The sequence below is a fragment of the Salvelinus sp. IW2-2015 genome, linkage group LG22, assembly GCF_002910315.2.
Source record: "Salvelinus sp. IW2-2015 linkage group LG22, ASM291031v2, whole genome shotgun sequence".
Lineage (NCBI taxonomy): Eukaryota > Metazoa > Chordata > Actinopteri > Salmoniformes > Salmonidae > Salvelinus > Salvelinus sp. IW2-2015.
In genome coordinates, this window is record NC_036862.1 from 25,592,206 (window position 1) to 25,619,299 (window position 27,094).

General features: G+C 41.9%; 2 protein-coding genes across 4 annotated transcripts; one reads left to right on the forward strand and one right to left on the reverse strand.

Annotated features, from left to right (window-relative positions):
• The first annotated feature begins 1,461 nt into the window (after positions 1-1,461).
• dixdc1a (DIX domain containing 1a) lies at positions 1,462-19,577 on the forward strand. 3 transcript variants are annotated; one of them, XM_023966764.1, is made up of 16 exons: positions 1,462-2,060; positions 7,319-7,476; positions 7,676-7,821; positions 10,816-10,905; positions 11,167-11,220; positions 11,324-11,374; positions 11,622-11,726; positions 11,881-11,934; positions 12,044-12,133; positions 12,239-12,313; positions 12,562-12,622; positions 12,719-12,825; positions 12,998-13,064; positions 16,988-17,096; positions 17,353-17,461; positions 19,207-19,577. In XM_023966764.1, exons 1-16 carry the CDS (start codon positions 2,038-2,040, stop codon positions 19,288-19,290), a joined length of 1,383 nt encoding a protein of 460 aa, XP_023822532.1. In that variant the 5' UTR covers positions 1,462-2,037; the 3' UTR covers positions 19,291-19,577. The 3 variants fall into 3 exon arrangements, with proteins under 3 accessions (XP_023822532.1, XP_070290257.1, XP_070290258.1); XM_070434156.1 differs by having other exon boundaries at positions 12,565-12,622; XM_070434157.1 differs by lacking the exons at positions 12,562-12,622; positions 12,719-12,825.
• LOC111982695 (PIH1 domain-containing protein 2-like) lies at positions 19,142-26,975 on the reverse strand. Its single transcript, XM_070433871.1, has 6 exons — positions 26,499-26,975; positions 26,144-26,265; positions 21,911-22,055; positions 20,732-21,086; positions 20,291-20,605; positions 19,142-20,103 (listed from the first exon to the last, which is right to left on the reverse strand). The coding sequence occupies exons 1-6, from the start codon at positions 26,690-26,692 to the stop codon at positions 19,972-19,974; spliced, it is 1,263 nt and encodes a 420-aa protein (XP_070289972.1). The 5' UTR covers positions 26,693-26,975; the 3' UTR covers positions 19,142-19,971.
• Positions 26,976-27,094: the final 119 nt, after the last annotated feature.

Genomic DNA, 27,094 nt, shown 5'->3' on the forward strand with positions numbered 1-27,094 from the left:
CATGAACCCCAAACACCACAGCAACACACACACCACACACACACACTACATATGCCCACACACACACATAGCATGCACACAAATGCATACTTGACGCCACAACACACACACACACCACACACACACCACACACACACACACACACACACACACACACAACACACACACACACACCACACACACACACACACACCACACACCACACACACACACACACACACACACACACTAACTAACTCACACACACTTTCACACTAGCTATCTCCATTACTTCGCTACCCCTGCACATTGACTCTGTACTGGTACTCCTGTATTAGCCATGTTATTACCTGGTACTCCCTGATATAGCCATGTTATACCTGTACTCCCTGTATGTAGCCATGTTATTACCTGGTACTCCCTGTATATAGCCATGTTATTTCCTGGTACTCCCTGTATGTAGCCATGTTATTACCTGGTACTCCCTGTATGTAGCCATGTTATTACCTCGTACTCTCTGTATGTAGCCATGTTATTACCTGGTACTTCCTGTATGTAGCCATGTTATTACCTGGTACTCCCTGTATGTAGCCATGTTATTACCTGGTACTTCCTATATATATAGCCATGTTATTTTTACTCGTCATTGTTATTTGTTATTAACTGTGTATTTATTCCTTGTGTCGATATTTCTATTTTCTATTATAACTTTAACTCTGCATTGTTCGAAAAGGACCTGTAAGTAAGCATTTCACTCTGTTGTTTACGAAGCATGTGACAAATAAAAATGTGATTTGATTTAATGGGGCAAATATGATACTTAGTGTTAGTTACAAGAACAACTCAATCCCTTTCCCCTGCTGATGCTGCTAGGGCCCAAAAGAGTAAACACGTATCATTAGCATTCCATGTCAACAAAGCCTTTTGTCTTCATTGCCTCCCTTATTCAAACCAAGATGATCCAAATTTCCCACAGTTTTGGTCAGGCTGATAATACTGTGTTGTGCAAGTGCTATATCTGTCTCCAATCAACAAAAAATGCATTTAAACTCAGGTTGTGAGTATTTGATTTAATAGAATACGGATGCTTATTTATCCAAATCATATAGTTCATGTCACATGCTATGATTATAGCTTTAAAATATTATTATCCGTGCTTAATAAGCATTATATGTCCCCGTGTCCTCGATCTGGTTGTTCGAGGTACTCACTCTAAGATAATATATCATTACCCACTCACACATGCTTCAACTTGTTTGACGTGGCTCCATGCAAACCTGTGATTTAGAATCAGCCAAAAATGGTTCAGTTGGAAACCACACACCACACAGTGTTAGCCTAGAATATACTGTAGATTAACAGCCCAATGTAAAGGAGATATGTCCCATTTCAGCTACAGTAGCAGCACATACAAACCCCCTCCTCTAGTGAGAGGGGAAGAGTGTGGGAGGGGAGGTATGAAAGAGAGTGTGGGAGGGGGAGGGTAAACACTCCGACAGAGTTATGTCTGACAGCCTTGCTGCTCACTGAAAGAACAAGGGACAGAGAAAAAAGTCTGTGCGGCTAAGCACTAGAAATACTGTGAGGCGGAGGAAGGAAGATATAGCGTGAGGGTGAGAGAAAAAAAGAGAGAAAATATATGGAGGAGAGCTCAGCCACAAGGGGAGTGTGTTCTGAAAAACCAGGCAGAATTCAGCCGCTGGTGAGCCTGAACCAATCCTCTCCCTTCTGCCACAGGCTGGGAGGGATTGAGACAGGATTTCCATTGGGTTCTTCCAGGGAGTGATTTATAGAAGAGTCCAGGGCTGTTGATTAGGATTTGTAGCTTTATGTAGGGAATACGCTGGAGAGGATTTGAGTACGCTGTTCGCTGTTATTGCAAATTGCACACAGTAGTGTCTGCGACGTGGAGGCTAAGTCTGCTGGTTAGTGTTGGCAGTGCTGCTCCCACCTCTGCTGCTGGGGTTGTTTGGGGGCTATGTTTCTGACTGACTAGGGCAGCATCACCCACATGCAGGGCAGAGGCTGAATGGGAGGTAAAGAGTGCAACTAACCAGCATGGGAGCCAAACAGATGAAATGGTAAGAGTTGGATTTCACAAATGATTTGCATTATCTTTTGATTTACACAACATAACTGTCTCTCTCCTTCTCGTTGTTACAATCAGTGGTTGTAATATATAAATGCAGTGTTTGTTCATTGACCAGTGCCTCTACATGTGCCTTGACAGTATGGTGCTACCTTTACAGTGACGGGAGTGGTTATGACACCTCGATACAGTGCAAGCACTATGTCATTTAGAAGATGTCATTTATTTGTCTAATCAATATTATCCTATGTCCCTACAATATATATTTCTGATACACGTGTTAGAGAAACGAATCATAGTGTGATAGCTCGTAGAAATGGAGTAGTTCACATAATTTTCGGCTTTTGTCTGAATGTAGGTGTGGGTGTGCCTCTCTGGTATGGATACTGTGCGTCCGTGTATTTGTTTGTCTGGAAGAGAATCTATAGTCTATGTGAGCTGAATGAGTGCTATTGCCTAGCAACGGCTAACTACAGTGTTTGGCATTGCTGTGATTTCCATTTGCAGATCGGCTTACATCTCAGATTTACTTTGATCAGACTGATTAGCATCACACTGTATATGGGCATGTCCAATCTCACATGGTGTTTTAGTGTTATACAGTATTTAGTTCCAGAGATTAGGATAATTTATGTTTAATATTTGCCCACCATAGTGGAGGTTTTATTTCCAACCCAAAATATATTTACAGTAAATACACAAATTACATTATACTGTAAAATAGGCCACAGGTGCATGTGATCCTCTTTCAGATATACAATTGAAAAGTTAAATCAATGCTCATTCAGTTAAATTGAAGACAGATTTGAATTAAAACATGTTATTTCAAGAAGATTTACTTTATTTGATATAAAGGGATTAAAAAAGACATTCAAAGGCTAATCTCTTGCTAATCTAGGTATCTCTACTGTATGTTGTTGTTTCAGTTGGCACAACAGATCAGCAGGGTACATCTTTTAAGGGAACCCCCAGAAAGTAGAATATGTAGCGATAAAACTACCCAGGACAAAGGAAGGGCGGTGCCACGATGAGAGATTTACACAGAACATTGGTTGGCATGTCCTTCATACTTATTTGCCTGTAGTTCTTATTACAAGATTATTTGAAATTATTTGCAGTGTTTATCAATGGGGAGTACTTAGGCATAACCACTTCAGTAGAATCAGATAAGATGGCCACCAGACCACAGAGGCTCTGTTTATGTAACCTACTGTCCCTGTTTCTCAGCAGCTCAGTAGAATCAACAAAGTAGGCCTCTTATGACAGAAAATGTCCCAAACTTCCTGAATATGATATCTAAATGGTATATAACCTAATTGTCACAACTCTATTGAAGTCATCATACTGTATCTACCATACATCCCTACCAACTCAATTACATATCAATCCAAGCAAGCATCATATGGTACCTGCCTCCACATACAGTATTAATCATTTACAGCTGAGGCACAGTAAGAGAGCACATACAGAACCTCCTGTGGCCCAATTAACCCTAATTAATCTCCCTCTGTTCACAGTGTTAGTGAATGGATAAAGGGTGGATAAAGGGTAATTCCATGGTAACAGAGTGATGCTGAGACTCAGATGTTTCACTTTAAAATGTATGTCAAACAAAAACTAGTGATTGCAAAGTTAACAAACCATATAACTATATGCACAAGGACTACTTTTAACAATTTCCACTGAACATTTTACAAAAACACATTTACTTGAAGAACAGTGCAGATGCAAAGTTTGGGAACAGAATGAAGGTACAAACATTCATTCTGTTCTTCAAGTAAATGTGTTTTTTATAAATATATTTTCGGTAGACATTTTTAAAAGTAGTCCTTGTGCATAGAGTTGTATGGTTTGTTTAAAGAAGACGGATGCCATCCTAACTACATTAAACCAGACATTAATCTCACAGATTGTAATGTGAGTCTAATTACTCATGTCAATTACGCTTCACACTAATTAACATATGGTTACATAAATGCAATCCATCATAATCCACCCATCTTGCCTTTTTCTGTAGAAAGATTTGAACATAGTCTCTCTCCCCTTTTCAACATGTAATGCCTAAGGGTTTTAGGTTTAATAGTGGCAGAAACTGGCAACAATTATAAAATACAAATGCAAATGCTCGAACGGCAGAGTCGATTTCCGCGCTTATAAACCCAGGGTCGTTACAATACAATCAATTACAAAATATCCTAAAAACCAATGTATCAAAATAACATACATAATACTTTTGCAAAGTATTGTATTGAATTAAAATACAAGTATCTTGTATTTTCAAATACAAAATAAATTTGCAAGTACACCCCTAACATTTTCAGTAATGGTAACAAAAGCTTTTTACATGCTATGACTGTGATAATGTGGTTGTTTCTACTATGGTTGAATGCCCTGACTAAGTTGCTATCGATGCTAAATAACAAATGCTAATGTAGATGTAAAAATAAACACTTTATCACGACTCAGGATATGACCCAGATGCAGACACAGGAGGCGGATAGTACAGATCTCAGATGATTTATTATAAACACGGGGCAGGCAAAGGGCAGGTCGAGGGCAGGCAGGGGTTCGTGATCAGGTCAGAGTCAGGCATGTACAGGATGGCAGGCAGGCTCGGGGTCAGGGCAGGCAGAATAGTCAGAACCCAGAAAACAGAACTTGAACAAAAGGAAGACGGGAAAGCACGCTGGTAAGACCTGACGAACTGGCAACAGACGACATGAGAACACATGTATAAATACACAGGGGATAATGGGAAGATGGGCGACACCTGGAGGGGGGTGGAGACAAGCACAAAAACAGGTGAAACATATCAGGGTGTGACACACTTGCACAGCATGCTAGATATTATTATTCTCATGAGCTCCACCTCCGAACGAGACCAAATTTGAATAAAAATGTGAATGACTGTAGAGATAGGCAAAGATACATTGAAATGTATCTTGTTATAAAATACCCTAAAGAATGTATGAAAATAAAATAAGAAATACTATTATCAACAATACAGAAAAGTCAGTCAAAAAATACATTTAAAGTAGGCAAAATAAACCACAAAAGGAATCATAGACAGACTATTTCAGTCAAATGTCCTGTGCAGTTGTAAATCAAACAAATACATGTGTGAACACAACGTTTTTGAAATTTCAACTTATTTTTTAAGAAATAGGCTCTATATAATTGTCTATCAGGACTGTTGAAAAGTATTTTGATAATACAAAATGCAGCTCTCTGAAGTATCTTGTTAGAAAATACATTGGACTGTTTATTTATTTTATTTAACCTTTATTTAACCAGGAAGGGCTCATTGAGATTTAAAATGTATTTTTCAAGAGCGTCCTGGCCAAGATAGGCAGCACCAAGTCATTAGAAAAATTACAGACAAACAACATGAAAAACTACAAGTAATTAGTAAAAAACATAGAATTCACAAGAGTATAACAAAAATCAAAAACAGCAAATTAAAAACATTGACAGGTCAGGGAATCAGCCTCAAGATCATTCATCAGTGATTTAAAAATACCAATCGGGACAAGTTCTTCCAGTTTAAAAGTATTTGATAAGGTGTTCCAAGACGATGGCGCAGAGTACATAAAAGCCCTTTTACCAAATTCAGTTCGGACATTTGGAACAGTTAGCAGGATAAAGTCCAGCGAACGAAGAGAGTACCCACCACATTTCTGAACAATAAAAATGCCAGAATAAAAAGGTAGTAAACCCAAAATGGCTTTATAAATAAAAGTATACCAGTGACTGAGCCTACGAGTGACTAGAGAAGGCCAGCCAACCCTGGTATACAAAGTGCAGTGGTGCGTAAGGGTTTTGCAGACTGTAGTCTAGGCCAGTGAAATACAAATGAAAAAATATGCAAAATACATTTCAAATACATGTAACAGAAATACAGCACATCTCCGAATGGTGGTCTATTTGGTCCACACAGATAGAAGCATGGTTGTTTTACCACAGATATGAAGAAAAGGATCACGGAATCCCCCCTCTGGGAGCCATATCTAATGCCTGGGGTTATAGACCACATGTGGCTGGATCCCATTTCTAAAAAACAAATGAGGGAACATGACAAGAGGCCCAGACCTCAGGGTGCTTGGAATGTACTCAGAACAGACAAAGATCATCATAACATACAGACTGAGTACATAACAGACTCAGTACATTCTGAAAGAGGAAATCATCCTCTCAGAGACATTGAAATCATTGTCAGTTTTGAACTGATGTCTCCGGAGGAAAAAACAATCCTAAGAATGCGTTGTTACAAAAACTAAAACAGCATGTTTCTAAATCCCGCCCCTATCTGACTGTTTGAAAAAGGAAATAGTTGTTTGACTCAAATGTGTCCCATTTGTCTGAAGTTGCCTGTAAAGTGCATTTTAATTTAAGTAAAACTTAATATTTTGGACAGTCACTTATGTTTGTGTCAATTAAGTTGAATTAATTAATTAATGAATGAACAAACAAATTCCATCTCTGTGTTTACTTACACCCCCCTCCGTATTCGAAGGCCCCAAAAATTGCTTCTACTCTCTGTTTATTATCTATGCATTGTCACTTTACCACTACCTACATTAACATATTATCTCAATTACCTCGACTAACCGGTGCTCCCGCACATTGACTCTGTACCGGTACCCCCTGTATATAGCCTCGCTAATGTTATTTTATTGTTGCACAATTATTTGTTATTTTTCTTATTTTTCTATTTTACTTCAGTTTATTTTAGTAAATACTTTCTTAACACTTATTTTTCTTAAAACTGCATTGTTGGTTTTAAGGACTTGTAAGTAAGCATTTCACTGTAAGGTCTACACCTGCTATATTCGGCGATAACATTTGATTTGATTGATTGATGGACAGTGAAGCTAACACTTTTAATTTGGCTCTATATTCCAGCATTTTGGGCCACTATTTGGTCACTATACAGAATGTCATCTCTTATTTGAGTGTATTTTAAAACAACATGTCTGTTGCATGTGAAACATTTGATCTCAAATCCAAAATGCTGGAGTATAGAGCCATATTAAAAGTTTTAGCTTCACTGTCCAAATAAATACAGAGGGAGTGTATGTTCACAGTGTATCATTCTGTTGAAATATTGCTTAGTCTAGATGGCATTTACAGTATGTACAGTATATGTAATTTCAAGAAGAATGTCTTCCATGAATATGTATTTATTATATTTTATTTGGCTCAGCAGCAAACAAACTCCTTATTCCTGTCTTTTCTCACCATCTGTTGCAGCCTCAGTTCAGCCAGCCCTGCACACTCCCCTAAAGAAGAGTACATCATCGCTCAGTCCACAGACACTCCTAAAGGAGTATTTATCTCAGCTCAATCTGAAGACCACGCCGAGCCTGGAGATGACAAATCAGAGTTGACGGAAAGGAAATCTGATACAGGTTGGCTGCACATTAATTTGCTCATTCCTGAAATCTGTTTCCATTTGATTTATCTGCTACAGAAATGACGTTTTATCATGCCCCGTCTGTTTCTGTCTTTCTCTGTCTATTTGTCCATCCGTCCATCTGTCTGTCCATGCCTCCATCTCTCCCTCTGTCTGTTTGTCCGGCTGTCCGTCTGTGTGTCTGTGCCCTCCAGAAGAGGTGTCTCTCTGTGGCCTGTGTCCGACCTCAGGGCATAGTGGGCTAGAGGAGGAGAGATCATGGGACGAGCAGCTGGAGTGTCACCAGGAGCAGCTGGAAAAGGAGATGCAGGAGGCCAGGAGGATGGTGTTCCGCCTGCAGGTAACTAAAGGCTCCTCACACACACACATACGCACTCACACATGCATGCACTCGCACACACCTACACACACACACACACACACACACACCAAGGATATTGTAGTAAACTAAAACAAAAACAATTTAGTAAACTGAAATAAAATAATTAACAAACCTGTTTCAAAAACTAAAACTATACTGAAACTATTGTATTTGACTCCAAAACAAACTAAAATAAATAATAAATAAAAACCATCATGAATTACAGTGCATTCGGGAAGTATTCAGACCTCTTGACCATTTCCACACTTTGTTAAGTTACAGCCTTATTCTAAAATGTATTAAATAGTTTCCCCCCCCCCCCTCATCAATATACACACAATACACCCATAATGACAAAGCAAAAACTGTTTTTTAGAATTGTTTGCCAATGTATTACAAATAAAAAAACTGAAATATCACATTTACATAAGTATTCAGACCCTTCACTCAGTACTTTGTTGAAGCAACTTTGGCAGCGATTACAGCCTTGAGTCTTCTTGGGTATAAAGCTATAAGCTTGGCACAACTGTATTTGGGGAGTTTCTCCCATTCTTCTCTGCAGATCTCTCAAGCTCTGCCAGGTTGGATGTGGAGCGTCGCTGCACAGCTATTTTCCGGTCTCCAGAGATGTTCGATCGGGTTCAAGTCCTGGCTCTGGCTGTGCCACTCAATGTCATTCAGAGACTTGTCCCGAAGCCACTCCTGCGTTGTCTTGGCTGTGTGCTTAGGGTCGTTGTCCTGTTGGAAGGTGAACCTTCGCCCCAGTCTGAGGTCTTGAGCGCTCTGGAGCAGGTTTTCATCAAGGATCTCTCTGTACTTTGCTCTGTTAATCTTTCCCTCGATCCTGACTTATCACCCAGTCCCTACTGCTGAAAAACATCCCCACAGCATGATGCTGCCACCACCATGCTTCACCGTAGGGATGGTGCCAGGTTTCCTCCAGATGTGACATGTGGCATTCAGGACAAAGAGTTCAATCTTGGTTTCATCAGACTAGAGAATCTTGTTTATCATGGTCTGAGAGTCCTTTTGGCAAACTCCAAGCGTGCTGTGCCTTTTACTGAGGAGTGGCTTCTCTCTGGCCACTTTACCATAAAATGCCTAATTGGTGGAGTGCTGCAGAGATGGTTGTCCTTCTGAAAGGTTCTCCTATCTCCACAGAGGAACTCTGGGGCTCTGTCAGAGTGACCATCAGGTTCTTGGTCACCTCCCTGACCAAGGCCCTTCTCCCCCGATTGCTCAATTTCATCGGGCGGCCAGCTGTAGGAAGTCATGGTGGTTCAAAACTTCTTCCATTTAAGAATGATGGAGGCCACTGTGTTCTTGGGGACCTTCAATGCTGCAGAATTCTTTTGGTACCCTACCCCAGATCTGTGCCTCGACACAATCCTGTCTCGGAGCTCTACGTACAATTCCTTCGACCTCATGGCTTGGTTTTTGCTCTGACAAGCACTGTCAACTGTGGGACCTTATATAGACAGGTGTGTGCCTTTCCAAATCATGTCCAATCAATTGAATTTACCACAGGTGGACTCAAATCAAGTTGTAGAATAATCTCAAGGATAATCAATGGAAACAGGATGCACCTGAGCTCAATTTCAAGTCTCATAGCAAAGGGCCTGAATACTTATGCAAATAAGTATTCAAAAAACCTGTTTTCGCTTTGTCATTATGTGGTATTATGTGTAGATTGATGATTGAAGAGGGAAAACATGTATTTAATCAATTTTAGAATAAGGCTGTAATGTAACAAAATGTGGAAAAAGTCAAGTGGTCTGAATACTATCCGAATGCACTGTATGTTCAGTTTTAGTTTTGGGGGGGACAAAAATCGAATGGGTTTTACAAGCTTTTTTTCCTAATGGGGTTTTCAAGCTTCTGAATCTGGTGGGTTAGACATTTACTTAATAATTTAAAGATAGACTCAGTGAGATGACTTTGCCACGAGCAGCACCATAGATATTTGGCGCGTTTGAGTGGTAAGGCTAAAGCAACCGACTGTAGACGAAAGTCGAGGAGTGATCAGTGCATCTGATAAGAAGCAGCTGAGAAGTTTAGCCTCTCGCTTCAGCGCTCCTGGTTGTTGCAGAAATTGACCCACTACTACTGTTTACTTGGTGAATCTACGTCATCTCGCTGAGTCTACCTTTAAACCTATCCTAACCTATGACCTGACACAGCACCTTATGCATTACTGCCCCACAGGGTCAAGAAGTGACCTCCCAAGAAACGCAAACACTTTGCAACACATAAATGGCTCCTAGCCTCCCACGCATCGGCTTCGTTCTGTCCCTAACACTAAAACGAAATAATATAAAAACATAGAAATGTTTTTATGAAACTTAAACTAAATACAAATGAGTAAAATGGAACTGAAAACTAACTGAAACTAAACTGATTTCAAATGAAAATGTTTAACCTAATAGAAAAAACTAATAGAAAAACACAAAACTATAATAACCTTAACACACACACACACTCTACAGATACACACAGGTAGATACACTGTCAGACATACAAACATAGCTTTATGTGAACATCTTTAGTATGTCTAAGATGTATCCCTCCAAGACTCCAGTTAGGGTAAGTATACAATGAGATTGTGATCATCCAAACATAATCTGGTATCAAGGAGCTGAGTGCTCTTAATCTAGCACAATCTAATCTATCCTGTCAGGTATAAAAATCACCCCCCACCTCTACCCCACCCTGCCCAACTGAGGATGATCACATGAAAGTGTTCTGCACATGTCCAAGCCAAGCATTTGCTCTATGTTCACTGTCCAGTTCAGGTTGGCAGCCTTGTGGTGTATGTGAGGTCGTACGTCCATATCGGTGTGTGTGTGTGTGTGGTCATGTGTTCAACAGGCTTTATTTCTCTCTGGTGTGTGTTTATACTGTAAAATGTATTCTGGGTGTGTAGGCTTTATCTTATGTGTACAGTATGTGTCCATCCCTCTCTTCTCTCTCCAGGCTCTACTGCTGCACGGCTCTCTCCCTGAGGACGAGCAGGATGTCTCCATGGGCTTCGGGGATAGCAGAGCTAACTCTGAGCAGCAGCTGGTACTGTGTCCACCCCCATCCTCTCTCTACATTCACTTTAGATAGTATGGCATGTTCAGCCACTCTGTGATGTAGCAGTGTCAGACCCTGGCATACTATAATGTTTTCACTGTCACTCTAGAGTCCAGAAAAGACGCAGATACTGTAGAAGTGTGAATGAGTCTGTTATCTGCTTAGCCTGCTTTCATGCCAGGCCACTGTCTCTATAAGCTCTGGCATTTCTCTATTTCCCATAATGCCGCTCATCCCCTCGCTTTGAAGGTTCTAATCCGCAGTCGTCTGGACCAAAGCATGGAGGAGGCTCTTGATCTGAAGGTACAGTAAGTAAAAGTAATTGGGCTTAATGTGGATGAGCTGCCATAAGAGCACATACCCTAATGAAATGTCTCTGATTCTGTCTGTCTTTCTGTCATCTCAGAGGGAGCTTCTGAGGCACAAGCAGGAGGCACGCCACCTTCAGGCCATTAAGGTAAAACCTGCCAGTCAAACCCTTCAGTTTGTTTGGATTGTTACTTATACATAGATTGGTGGCTTTTATTCAGTTCTCATGCCAGCTCTGGGTAGAGAAACAGACCCTTTTAGCCTCCACTGTTCCTTTACAGAAGAGTTGTGTGCTCTCTTTAAGGCTTCATAATGATCCATATTATTGGGTCCTTACTCTTTGGTAGGCAAGCCGGCCTCTCTAGCGTTGTCTTTGATCTGCCTTTCCTCATTAGGATGCTCTTCAGCAGCGTCTGTCTGTACAGGAGGCTGCGGTGCTGCAGCTGAAGCAGGAGCTACTGAGGTGCAGTATGGACAAAGAGCAACTGGAGGGGGAGAACGTGAGTCAAATGATATGATAATACATACGTTGACATTTAGAAGGAATATTTGACCTTTATATTCAATGGCTCTATCTATTTATGTATTCAAATATTCACAAAATGTTTTGTTCATCCACATTACAAATATAAGTATATATTTGTATATTTGTAGGCAGAGCTCAAACGGAAGTTGAGCGATCGGAACAAACTGCTCAGTGAATACGAGGTAAGATCAGAAAAAAACATACTAACATACTTTAACATTTGGATATGATTATGTAGTTGAAATGTATCAAAGTATCACAGATATCTCAGTGACATGTCTATAAAACCAGCAGCAACTTGGAAAAAAGGATAGACTACTTCAGCAACAGCAATTGAAACTGGACGATGCTCGGCACAACTCTAATGAAGGAAGCCACAGGGTATGGTACCATAATCAAACTGCTTCCACTGCACTTACAGTAAATGACATGTATTCGTTGTAGCTTGTGAAGTTGGTAAGATATATTATGTCTGTTTTTCTTCAGTCATCTAGGAGTGAAAAGAGTGGGTACAGTAACTCTGTGGGCCCACCCCCTGGTCCGGCCTTCCAACACACAGCGGTGAGTCATGCACACCTATGTACATTTCCTACATGTGTTTACATGTTGGTTGGAGGGAGGGGGTGATTCATTAAATGTGTGTTTTAGATATGTTTCATGTCATCATTATAGCTGTTTCTAGAGCTAGAGACCTAATAGAGGTTAAAGGCCATGGCCAAATGATCAACAACCTTCAAATTTGCCTGGACACCAGTTCTAGTGGTTTATGTCATTATGTGTGTGTGTGGGTTTGTGTGTGTGTGTGTTAGCAGGGGGAGGAACTGCAGCTAGTAAGGGAGGCCCTGCGTAGTCTGAGGGATGGCTTCTCAGGTCACGACCCTCAGCATCACACCCTGGACACACTGGAGCAAGGGGTGGCCAGTCTCATGGACCGCCTATACACACTCGACACACGCCGNTTCTCAGGTCACGACCCTCAGCATCACACCCTGGACACACTGGAGCAAGGGGTGGCCAGTCTCATGGACCGCCTATACACACTCGACACACGCCGCAGGCAGCAGGACAGAGGGGTACACACACACACACAACAATTCACACAGAAGACCACAGAGGTGGGTGCTGTGTGCATGCTGTTAGCGTTATATTTTGCACCTGATGTCATAATCATGTGTTTATCGTGTGCACATCATGACTGGCTGAATTGGCATTTCTTCTAGTAACTGTGACTCTGTCTTCTTGTAGGGTCCATACAAATCACCAGGACGAAGAGCCAACCCCACAGACAGGGACTCATGGCCACCCAGCTCAAGTAAGATATACTGTTTTGTTTTGCCGTTCTCAACAACCTTGCTAATTCTCTTCACGGCAATTTTATAATTGTGTAATTCAATTACATTGAGCACATGTTAGGAGGATTGAGGATTTTAATTAAGCTAGGTGGCTATCTGTAGAGAAAGGGTCATATTAATCCAACTTGGTCTGTCCACAATAATTATTGAAGACAGCCTCCAGTACCTGTCAAAATATTTTACTTATATTAGAGATTCCATCAATACAACACCAGGGCAATATACTCTGATATTGCCTGTTTTAAATGTAAGAGTCTATCTGGTAAGAACACCTTTTTACACTGCTCAAAAAAATAAAGGGAACACTTAAACAACAATGTAACTCCAAGTCAATCACACTTCTGTGAAATCAAACTGTCCAATTAGAGCAACACTGATTGACAATAATTTTCACATTGCTGTTGTGCAAATGGAATAGACAAAAAGGTGGAAATTATAGGCAATTAGCAAGACACCCCAAAAAAGGAGTGATTCTGCAGGTGGTGACCACAGACCACTTCTCAGTTCCTATGCTTCCTGGCTGATGTTTTGGTCACTTTTGAATGCTGGCGGTGCTCTCACTCTAGTGGTAGCATGAGACGGAGTTCAACACCACACAAGTGGCTCAGGTAATGCAGTTCATCCAGGATGCACATCAATGCGAGTGTGGCAAAAAGGTTTGCTGTGTCTGTCAGCGTAGTGTCCAGAGCATGGAGGCGCTACCAGGAGACAGGCCAGTACATCAGGAGACGTGAGGAGGCGTAGGAGGGCAACAACCCAGCAGCAGACCGCTACCTCCGCCTTTGTGCCAGGAGGTGCACTGCCAGAGCCCTGCAAATGACCTCCAGCAGGCCACAAATGTGCATGTGTCTGCTCAAACGGTCAGAAACAGACTCCATGAGGGGGTATGAGGGCCGACGTCCACAGGTGGGGGTTGTGCTTACAGCCCAGCACCGTGCAGGACGTTTGGCATTTGCCAGAGAACACCAAAGATTGGCAAATTCGCCACTGGTGCCCTGTGCTCTTCACAGATGAAAGCAGGTTCACACTGAGCACATGAGCACATGGACAGACGTGACAGAGTCTGGAGACGCCGTCGAGAACGTTCTGCTGCCTGCAACATCCTCCAGCATGACCGGTTTGGCGGTGGGTCAGTCATGGTGTGGGTGGCATTTCTTTGTGGGCCGCACAGCCTCCATGTGCTCGCCAGAGGTAGCCTACTGCCATTAGGTACCGAGATGAGATCCTCAGACCCCTTGTGAGACCATATGCTGACACATGCACATTTGTGGCCTGCTGGAGGTCATTTTGCAGGGCTCTGGCAGTGCACCTCCTTGCACAAAGGCGGAGGTAGCGGTCCTGCTGCTGGGTTGTTGCCCTCCTACGGCCTCCTCCACGTCTCCTGATGTACTGGCCTGTCTCCTGGTAGCGCCTCCATGCTCTGGACACTACGCTGACAGACACAGCAAACCTTTTTGCCACAGCTCGCATTGATTGTGCCATCCTGGATGAACTGCACTACCTGAGCCACTTGTGTGGGTTGTAGACTCCGTCTCATGCTACCACTAGAGTGAGAGCACCGCCAGCATTCAAAAGTGACCAAAACATCAGCCAGGAAGCATAGGAACTGAGAAGTGTCTGTGGTCACCACCTGCAGAATCACTCCTTTTTGGGGGTGTCTTGCTAATTGCCTATATTCCACCTTTTGTCTATTCCATTTGCACAACAGCATGTGAAAATTATTGTCAATCAGTGTTTGCTTCCTAAGTGGACAGTTTGATTTCATAGAAGTGTGATTGACTTGGAGTTACATTGTGTTGTTTAAGTGTTCCCTTTATTTTTTGAGCAGTGTATATACTGACGCTGTTGAGTGAACAAACTATCACAGCAACTCAAAGCCATGCCGACCATAGTTGTACCATCGGTGTCGGCTAATGGGATATCCTAATAAATCAAATCAAATCAAAACCACAACTTCCTTTAAAAAGGGTCTTAAGCTGGCTAATGATCGAGCAATAGACACATTTATTCATTTCTGTATCTATGTAATGTGTCTGTATTTATGTCATGTGTCTGTATCTATGTCATGAGTCTGTAACTATGTCATGTGTCTGTATCTATGACATGTGTCTGTAACTATGTCACGTGTCTGTATCTATGTCATGAGTCTGTATCTATGTAATGAGTCTGTAACTATGTCATGTGTCTGTATCTATGTCATGTGTCTGTATCTATGATGTGTCTGTATCTATGTCATGTGTCTGTATCTATGTCACGTGTCTTATCTATGTCAGAGTCTGTAACTATGTAATGAGTCTGTAACTATGTCATGTGTCTGTATCTATGTGATGTGTCTGTATCTATGTGATTGTGTTGTATCTATGTCTGTGTCTGTATCTATGTCATGTGTCTGTATCTATGTGATGTGTCTGTATCTATGTGATGTGTCTGTTTATGTATGTTCTGATCTTGTGATGTGTCTGTATCTATGTCATGAGTCTGTAACTATGTAATGTGTCTGTATCTATGTGATGTGTCTGTATCTATGTGATGTGTCTGTATCTATGTCATGTGTCTGTATCTATGTCATGTGTCTGTATTATGTAATGAGTCTGTAACTATGTCATGTGTCTGTATCTATGTCATGTGTCTGTATCTATGGCATGTGTCTGTATCTATGTCATGTGTCTGTATCTATGTCACGTGTCTGTATCTATGTCATGAGTCTGTAACTATGTAATGAGTCTGTAACTATGTCTGTGTCTGTATCTATGTGATGTGTCTGTATCTATGTGATGTGTCTGTATCTATGTCATGTGTCTGTATCTATGTGATGTGTCTGTATCTATGTCATGTGTCTATCTATGGCATGTGTCTGTATCTATGTGATGTGTCTGTATCTATGTAGAGTCTTGTATCTTGTAATGAGTCTGTATCTATGTCATGAGTCTGTAACTATGTAATGAGTCTGTATCTATGTAATGAGTCTGTAAACTATGTCATGTGTCTGTATCTATGTCATGAGTCTGTACTATGTAATGAGTCTGTATCTATGTAATGAGTCTGTATCTATGTCATGAGTCTGTAACTATGTAATGAGTCTGTATCTATGTAATGAGTCTGTACTATGTCATGTGTCTGTATCTATGTCATGTGTCTATCTATGGCATGTGTCTGTATCTATGTCATGAGTCTGTAACTATGGCATGTGTCTGTATCTATGTGATGTGTCTGTATCTATGTCATGTGTCTATCTATGTCATGTGTCTGTATCTATGTCATGTGTCTGTATCTATGTCATGAGTCTGTAACTATGGCATGTGTCTGTATCTATGTGATGTGTCTGTATCTATGTGATGTGTCTGTATCTATGTGCTGTTTTCTGTATCTATGTGATGTGTCTGTATCTATGTAATGAGTCTGTAACTATGTCATGTGTCTGTATCTATGTGATGTGTCTGTATCTATGTATGAGTCTGTAACTATGTCATGTGTCTGTATCTATGTGATGTGTCTGTATCTATGTAATGAGTCTGTAACTATGTCATGTGTCTGTATCTATGTTGATGTGTCTGTATCTATGTAATGAGTCTGTAACTATGTCATGTGTCTGTATCTATGTGATGTGTCTGTATCTATGTATGTGTTGTATCTATGTAATGAGTCTGTAACTATGTCAATGTGTCTGTATCTATGTGATGTGTCTGTATCTATGTCATGTGTCTGTATCTATGTAATATAATGTTTTAGCACCATGGAAATAAGTATGACTTTCTTGTGATGTCCCTGTCATTTTTATTTTCATATGTACTATGTGTATGTTTTTTAATTGGCAAATGAAATCAATCAATCCTGTCTTTAAGCTGTAGCCAGTAAGCCGACCTATGTTTTTATTTGTTTTCAGAAATAGCTCACTCTCACAGTAGCCCTGGCCTGGACTCCACAATCTCCACTAAAGTGCTCTACTTCACTGATCGCTCACTCACTCCTTTCCTGGTCAACATCTCCAAAAGGTACGAATCCAGAATCCCTCTTTGGGTCTTGAAGATGTCCATTGCATGTGTATCATTGTGTTATATGGTTGTGTGCTGCCTGGATGCAATGTATGTTAGTACACGTGTATATTTTTAGGGTATTGAATGCATGCGTGTCATTGGTGTGTATGTTGTGTGTCTATGTGCTGTAGCGTTGTGAGGGAATGTGCATGTCTGTGTCTCTGCACAGATCAATGTACCATGATGCCATCTGACAGTGAGACTGTGCTGTTAGGCTGGGGGAGGTGACTCTGAGAGACGTCAAGGCAGCGGTGGACCGCCAGGGTAGCTTCAGGTACCACTTCAAAGCCCTCGACCCAGAGTTTGGGACTGTGAAGGAGGAGGTAGGCATGTTTTGGATTACAGCTTTGGGGTTACATTTAGATAGGGTCAACCACTCAGGCAGAAATGACTGAATGACCAAAATGAAAAGATAAAACACCTGGAATTGGCAATAGTTCCGAAACCCCAATAACTATTTTAAGATCATAGAGACGAGGATTCTCTATAAAGGTTGATAAACTAGTTTAAAATCGGAAGTTTACATACACCTTAGCCAAATACATTTAAACTCCGTTTTTCACAATTCCTGACATTTAATACTATTAAAAATTCCCTGTTTTAGGTCAGTTAGGATCACCACTTTATTTTAAGAATGTGAAATGTCAGAATAATAGTAGAGAGAATGATTTATTTCAGCTTTTATTTTTTTAATCACATTCCCAGTCGGCCAGAAGTTTACATACACTCAATTAGTATTTGGTAGCATTGCCTTTAAATTGTTTAACTTGGGTCAAACTTTTCAGGTAGCCTTCCACAAGCTTCCCACAATAAGTTGGGTAAATTTTGCCCCATTCCTCCTGACAGAGCTGGTGTAACTGAGTCAGGTTTGTAGGCCTCCTTGCTCACACACGCTTTTTCAGTTCTGCCCACAAATGTTATATAGGATTGAAGTCAGGGCTTTGTGATGGCCACTCCAATACCTTGACTTTGTTGTCCTCAAGCCATTTTTGCCACAACTTTGGAAGTATGCTTGGGGTCATTGTCCATTTGGAAGTCCCATTTGCGACCAAGCTTTAACTTCCTGACTCATGTCTTGAGATGTTGCTTCAATATATCCACATACTTTTCTTTCCTCATGATGCCATCTATTTTGTGAAGTGCACCAGTCCCTCCTGCAGCAAAGCACCCCCACAACATGTTGCCACCCCCGTGCTTCACGGTTGGGATGGTGTTCTTCGGCTTGCAAGCCTCCCCCTTTTTCCTCCAAACATAACGATGGTCATTATGGTCAAACAGTTCTATTTATGTTTCATCAGACCAGAGGACATTTCTCCAAAAAGTACAATCTTTGTCTGGCTTTTTATAGTCTGGCTTTTTTTATGCCAGTTTTGGAGCAGTGGCTTCTTCCTTCCTTAGCGGCCTTTCAGGTTATGTCGATATAGGACTCATTTTACTGTGGATATACTGTATATAGTGCCAACTGTAAAGTTTGTTGGAGGAGGAATAATGGTTCGGGCTAGGCTCCTTAGTTCCAGCGAAGGGAAATCTTAACGCTACAGCATACAATGACATTCTAGACCATTCTGTGCTTCCAACTTTGTGGCAACAGTTTGGGGAAGGCCCTTTCCTGTTTCAGCATGACAATGCCCCTGTGCACAAAGAGGTCCGTATAGAAATGGTTTGTCGAGATCGGTGTGGAAGACCTTGATTGGCCTGCACAGAGCCCTGACCTCAACCCCATCGAACACCTTTGGGATGAATTGGAACACCATCTGCGACCATGGCCTAATCGCCCAACATCAGTGCCCAACCTCACTAATGCTCTTGTGGCTGAATGGAAGCAAGTCCCTGCAGCAATGTTTCAACATCTAGTGGAAAGCCTTCCCAGAAGAGTGTAGGCTGTTATAGCAGCAAAGGTGGGGACCAACTCCATATTAATGCCCATGATTTTGGAATGAGATGTTCGACGAGCAGGTGTTCACATACTTTCTGTCATGTAGTGTGTGTTTAGAGACTGTCTGTCCCTGTATATGTCATAGTTTATATTATAAGAGCATGACTGTCTGGTTCTGGTTGGTGTTCTCAGGTGTTCCAGGATGGAGCCCTGGTGCCTGGCTGGGAGGGGAAGATAGTGGCCTGGGTGGAGGAGGACCATGGAGAGAGACGGTAGAAGTGGGAACCAACCAACCATAGAGGGAACCACTTGCCTCAAACTGTGACCACTGGACTATGATGCCATAACACCCTCTCAGTATTCTCAGCAGCCCTGCAGAGGTAGCTATTATAACAATTGGGATCAATCTATTTATTACTGTTTCGAGATAAAACCATACTTTAAAAAATGTCTCTTTCCTATGGACATTTGACTTACAGTAACTGTTTGAAGTACAAGTTCTAGTTGCCAAATATGAATGAATACAATTTTTACGTTTTAATAAACATTGATTACTGCATGAATATTGACTATTTGTGAATTATTTCCTAGACATGCAGTTAATGTAACTCATGATCATGGAGGACTATAACTCCACTTGAGTCATTAATGTTGCTCTGAATGTCTTTACTGAGGTACTGTTTACTACTACAAAAGGTTCAGACCCACAGCTTGTAGGATGTATAGCAGAAATTACATTTATTTTGGTCCATTTGCTTTGAGGTAACTGAAGTTACTGCCTTCTCTAATGGCCTTCTTATATTTCCAAAGTGAAATATATATTATTATATACTTCTTATATCTCCCTTCAGAGAGACAAATCACCTACTGGGTGTAAGTGTGACATGCCAGAGCAGACAGTGTTTTTTTTTTGTCTATGAATTAAGGTGTGTGCTTTTAGTGTCTGCAGTAACGGCACTAGAGTATAGACACTTGCAAAGTTAATGTCCGTTTCTTGTTGAACGTGGCAGAGGCCGACTCCTCATTCACAGTCTCGGGCAGCTCCAGGTGTAGATGGTACATATCCTCCACTTCTAGTAGTATATCATATTATAGAGAAATACACACAGACATTTAGACCAACAAGACCACAGAAAGGATAACTTATAATGTAACATAGGCTATTATGTCAACATAGGAAGCGCTTAAGCAAAATCAACATAGTTTTTGTTAATCTGTCACAGGGCCTTATTCATAGCACAAGGGAAGGGGAAGCAGAGTGGTCCCTGACCTAGGAAATGCTGAGATGGCACTCTGTGATGGACTGAACCTTTGGTAGCTCCACAGTCAGCTCCAGGCTCCGAGAGAGGTCCCTGGGGTCAGAGTTGACAGTGAGCTGGTGCTGTGGCTGCTGAGGCTGGGCTGTCACTGAGCTAGAGATCACCTGGATCAGGTTCTTGGTCTTGTAGCTTTGGTCCCCTGGCCCAGATGATAGCTGGACAGATGTGATGAGCTGCACAGGTGTACTGTCCTCAGGTCTGCCCTTCACGCAGAAGGAGATCTGCTGGAGCAGGGAAGCTGGGGTCTGGGATGCTGGGAAATGAATGTCAAAACATTAATCTTTAGCTACAGGACACCTTTAAAAAATATTCATACTACATAGTTAGTAGGTATTGCTCAATACATTGTGGTTAAATAATCTCGCCTTTAACTTGATGGTGTCACCTTAATAAAAAATAAAACTGTTCCCTTGAACCAGGGAATGATTACGTAGAGGCCTTGCCTGTGTTGGTGGCTGGACTGTTTTAGAGAACCCAGGCGGCACTGCATGTCCTCTAGGCCATGTCCGCTGGACCAGACGCAGGCCATGCTGCTGCTGGGTGAAGCTCAGGGCTAACAGGTGAACCTGGTCCTTCTCCCTCTTGTCCTTCTGAGCCTGCTGCTGCACTGCAGGGCTGAACGCCACATCCACCTTACTGTAGTCATCTAAGTACAGGGAACACAAGTTGTAGTTAGGGATGATAGAATTACCGGTTTCACGATAAACCATGGTAAAATTCCCAACGGTTAGTATTACCAGTTCAAATTTGAATTATCATAAACACGGTTTGAAAAACTCACGGTAAATACTGTCCAGCATCAACCAAAGTTAGCAGGTCTGGCGCAGACGCAGCAGGCAACGTGGGTTTTGTTTTGGGTAAAAACATGGCGGAAGGCAGTGACAGCGCTTGGGAGATTTTTCAGCCTTCTAAGAGGACCAAATCTGAAGTGTGGTCGTATTTTGGGTTTTACAAGAGTGCTGAGGGAAACTTAATCGAAGATGGTCACCCTGTCTGCAGAACAAGCAAAAGAAAATTGCTACGAAAGGGGGCAACACTTCAAATCTCTTGAGTCATGTTTGTGACCACCACCCACTACTTTATAGCGAATGCAAGGTAAGTTAACTTTTAGCTCAATGCATGATGTGGGGACTTCGAATGGAGGAAAATGTCATGGTTTGTCTGTCTAACTTGCTAATAGCTTGTCAATAATGTAAACTGAAGCTTTCAGTGTTACCTACTCTTGTAAAAACACTACACATTGTTCTGCTGCTGTATGCATCGTGTGTCTGCAGACTCTATTTGCCCATTGCACACGATAACACGTTATGTAGTTTAGTCTCCCAACCAACATATTTTGATCATTTAAAATCCGTCAGTCGTCGACTTGGTTGTAAAAGTGTTCAAACAGGAAAACACTATATACTCCTATATTTATGTAAATTGTTGGGCTCATTGCAACTACTATCACTGTCTTCTTAAAACTCATTTGTATTTATGTAAATTGAGCATGGGGCCATTGCATATACTCAAATGCAACACAGAAGACAGACAGGGGCTGGGTTCCAAACACTTAAGACACACCCTCGTCCACTTACCCTCGCCTTATGCCCTTGGGGGAATCCCCGTCGCCATCTTGGAGGACGGTCCAAATTATTAGCCAAGCAAGGGAAGTTTGCAACGTAAGCCCCTCAGCCCTCATTTTTAGTCGGCTTTGCAAGTGTACAATTATGTTCACTTCCTCTAAGAAACAACATCAATGGAGAAGTCAACATACAAGTTTAAGTAAAAACGAATGCAAATAAGTTAGAAATTATGCTACTAATGCACATGATGGCACGTCTCGTAAAAAGTAAATATGTTTTTGTAGAATTAAAACATTTTCCTTCTTCAGAAGTTCCAGCCAAGCAGGCTGACGTTAGTTAGCTAATTCATTTGCTAGCTATCATACAGTAGGCGTATATTAATAATTATATATTTTTAATATAAGTAGACATGCACTCATAATTGACTGTAGCGCATATAAAGCACCCACAAGCTACTGGAGGCTGAAAACACAATCATCGCGGGATGAAGGGTGTCCATTTAAAAATCATTCCTTCTTCCCTCGCCCTGCAAGTGTATACTCGTCAGACGTCATGATACGTCATCAGAAGTGTCCACTTAATTTGAGGGCTGAGGGGATAGGTGTGTCTTTTAAGTGTTTGGACCTGCGTGTGTGTGTATGTGTGTGCGTGTGCGTGTGTGTGTGTGAATGAGGTGAGTGTGTAATAATTACAATGTAACAACACCAATAATAATAATACATTTGCTATTCCCTTGTTTACAAGGGGCACTCGAGCAAGCATTTAAAAAGACAGGCTGCTTATGCACCCACATCAAAACATGCTCAAGACCTCATTGCAGCCCTTTCATATTACATTGCAAAGGACATGATGCCATTTCAAATTGTTGAGAGGCCTGGCTTTCTGAGGCTGATGAAGGTTGCCGTGCCATCACGAACATTATTTGTCAAGACTGAAATCCCAAACCTGTACAACCAGGTTAAAGCTGATGTTTGACTCAAGGCACATGGTTTGCTGCAACTACTGACCTCTGGACCAGTGACCTCTGGATCAGCTTCACTAACCATTACCTCACCCCAGACTGGCAACTGGAATCAAACTGCCTGGAGACACAGTTCTTCCCAGAAGATCACTCGGCTCACAACATCAAATAGTGTTTTGCGAATATGCTGGAAGAGTGGAGGAATCAACAAGAAAGACCTGGTCTGCATAACCACAGACAACGCAACAAACATGATCAAGGCTTTTGAAGAGTTCCCAGATCTGTGGCTTGGGTGCTTTGGCCATAATTTGAACCTGGCCATCTCAAAGGCTCTGAAAATTCAGAGTTTACCCAGCAGTCAAGGCCTGCCGTCATCTGGTCCAAGGCTTCTCACTGAGCTGGAAGAGAAGGAGAGAACTGAGAGAAAAGCAAGCTGCCCTCAACATGCCACAGAAGGCTCTGATCCATGATGTGGTGACCCGATGGGGATCTACACACAAGATGCTTGAGCGTTTCCTCAGCCAACAGCAGCCAGTCTGTGCGACACTGGCTGGAGAAAGAGGAACATGGCATCTGATGGCCAAGGATGCCGACATAAGTGTCATGGAGCAACTGTGCCAGCTCCTTGAACCTCTGAGCAAGTTTACAGATGCACTTGCCTCCGAGACACGAGTGACACTGTCAGCCATCAAGCCTGTCCTGGACCACATCACCCGGGATGTTCTGGTGGAAAGGGATACGGAGCCATCTCTGACCAATGAGATGAACAGAGTAATGAGAGAAGACCTTATCAACAGATGCAAAGAGAGTCATGCACATGGCTTGTTTCATTGACCCCCGCTTCAAAAGGCGCTTTTTAGATGAGCCTGAGGCTGCAAAAGTTGACACTGACACCTGTGTCCAGGAGGCCTTGAAGCTGACAGCTGTGTCCAGGAGGCCTTGAAGCCGGCAGCTGTGTCCAGGAGGCCTTGAAGCTGGCAGCTGCACAAGTCAGGGAAGAAACGCAAAGCACCAGCAGCACCTCCACCACCAACACCCCCACAGCGGCATCAGAGGGGAAAGGCCTTGCTGGGTTGCTGAGACATATTACCTCAACAAGGCAGCAGAGCGGTGAAGAGGGTCAGATTCCAACCACCTCAGAAGACAAGAGTGAAAGAAGAGATCAAGGTCTACCTGTCTCTGCCACCCATTCCAGCAGAAGAGGATCCACTGATGTGGTGGAGGGGCCATGCATCAGAGCTGCCTCACCTTGCCAGGGTTGCCAGGAAGCTTTTGTGCATCCAAGCAACCAGCGCCACACTCTCAGAGAGAGTGTTCAGCGCCAGCGGGCACATTTCCAGCACATTTTAACAATACCGCGATAATATTGATAACCGTGATAATTTTGGTCACTATAATCGTGATATGAAATTTTCATACCGTTTCAATGAAACACCTTTTCAGGTCAAACAGTGTTAGATAACATTGGTATCAAAACCATTAAAAAGTGATAAGAAAGTCAGCTGTCGTATACAGTTGGAGTCGGAAGTTTACATACACTAAGGTTGGAGTCATTAAAACTTGTTTTTCAACCACTCCACAATTTTCTTGTTAACAAACTATAGTTTTGGCAAGTCGGTTCGGACATCTACTTTGTGCATGACACAAGTAATTTTTCCAACAATTGTTTACAGGCAGATTATTTCACTTATAATTCAGCCTGTTCAGCTCATCACAATTCCAGTGGGTCAGAAGTTTACATACAGTAAATTGACTATGCCTTTAAACACCTTGGAAAATTCAATAAAATTATGTCATGGCTTTAGAAGCTTCTGTTAGGCTAATTGACATCATTTGAGTCAATTGGAGGTGTACCTGTGGATGAATTTCAAGGCCTACCTTCCAACTCAGTGCCTTTTTGCTTGACATCATGGGAAAATCAAAAGAAATCAGCCAAGACCTCAGAAAAACAATTGTAGACCTCCACAAGTCTGGTTCATCCTTGGGAGCAATTTCCAAATGCCTGAAGGTACCATGGCCATCTGTACAAACAATAGTATGCAAGTATAAACACCATGGGACCACGCAGCCGTCATACCGCTCACGAAGGAGACACGTTCTGTCTCCTAGAGATGAACGTACTTGGTGCGAAAAGTGCAAATCAAACCCAGAACAACAGCAAAGGACCTTGTGAAGATGCTGGAGGAAACAGGTACAAAAGTGTCTATATCCACAGTAAAATGAGTCCTATACCAACATAACCTGAAAGGCCGCTCAGCAAGGAAGAAGCCACTGCTCCAAAACCGGCATAAAAAAGCCAGACTATGGTTTGCAACTGCACATGGGGACAAAGATCATACTTTTTTGAGAAATGTCCTCTGGCCTGATGAAACAAAAATAGAACTGTTTGGCCATAARGACCATCGTTAMGTTTGGAGSAAAAAGGGGGATGCTTGCAAGCCGAAGAACACCATCCCATCCGTGAAGCACGGGGGTGGCAGCATCATGTTGTGGGGGTGCTTTGCTGCAGGAAGGACTGGTGCACTTCACAAAATAGATGGCATCATGAGGGGGGGACATTCCATGTGGATATATTAAAGCAACATCTCAAGACATCAGTCAGGAAGTTAAAGCTTGGTCGCAAATGGGTCTTCCAAATGGACAATGACCCCAAGTATACTTCCAAAGTTGTGGCAAAATGGCTTAAGGACAACAAAGTCAAGGTATTGGAGTGGCCATCACAAAGCCCTGACCTCAATCCTATAGAAAATGTGTGGGCAGAACTGAAAAGTGTGTGCAAGCAAGGAGGCCTGCAAACCCTGACTCAGTTACACCAGCTCTGTCAGGAGGAATGGGCCAAAATTCACCCAACTTATTGTGGGAAGCTTGTGGAAGGCTACCTGAAACGTTTGACCGAAGTTAAACAATTTAAAGGCAATGCTACCAAATACTATTGAGTCTATGTAAACTTCTGACCCACTGTGAATGTGATGAAAAAAATAAAAGCTGAAATAAATAATTCTCTCTCCTATTATTCTGACATTTCACATTCTTAAAATGAAGTGGTGATCCTAACTGACCTAAGACAGATACTTTTTACTCGGATTAAATGTCAGGAATTGTGAAAAACTGAGATTAAATGTATTTGGCTAAGGTGTATGTAAACTTCCGACTTCAACTGTAAATATTTTTGGGGGACAATGTAAACTTTTTTCCCCTGCACCTCTTATAAAACAGGTTAAAGTCCAGGTAATTATGCAGAAATACAGGTTTGTGTTCTGCAGGACAACAGTGACTCTTGGTACCTCCTCCTTCACCAGTGTCTGTCTCCAGTCTCCCTCCACACACAGGCTTGTTCTCATCAGCAGGGGTAGGGACGCACTTCCAGCCACACACATTGATGTACAGCAACCCTTTCTTTGTCTCCTGACACAAACAATAACGCAACAGTTCAGCCTCTTTATAGTTCACACCTCCATATTATTAGCCAGCGTTGCACAGTCAAACGTGCACTGCAAACAAATGAACCAGTATTCTCTTATCAACACACTTAGTTGTGTTATTTTTTATGTAGGCCAGTGTTCTAAGTGTGTGTTTTGAATCTATAAACTCTACAGTGTGGGTGTAGCTGCTCATAGAAAGCAGGTCATTTGTGGTTCCAGCATTTCAGTGAGTAGGCAGGAGTCAGGCTGAGGTAGTGCATTATTATTAGCTCCCTGTTTAATTTGTTTCTCGATAAACATCTGGTAGCTTTGGGGGTCATTCTGTGACAGGTCGTCTAACATGGACCAGAACTGGTTGAACTGCTGCAAAACTTCCTGCTTTGTACTTTGTACTACCAGGGAAGAAGACATATTTCTGAAAATATGTTGAGGGATTTAGTTCAGTATACACACAGCTCATTGGAGTTTTGCATTTGATTATGGCATGGCAAGGCACGCTAGCTATAGATGAACAAGCATGGAGAGAATTCCTTGCTAGGTTAAATAACGTTTATGTTAGCTAGCTAACGTTACAGTAGTGTAGCTAAATAGCTACCCCAATACACCAGCCAGCAATGCCTTGAATACAATCAAACCATTTGGTACGAATGCTGTGAATCAGATGGAGAACAGTAGTTATCATTTTAACACAAAACACATGGAAATACTCACAGTAAACTTGCTTCAAATTTTTGCGACCCTTGTTCTAACGTTACAGCTAAATGTTGACAAACTCAACTTTTGTCGCTAGTGTCCTCTTTTACTATGGAAACG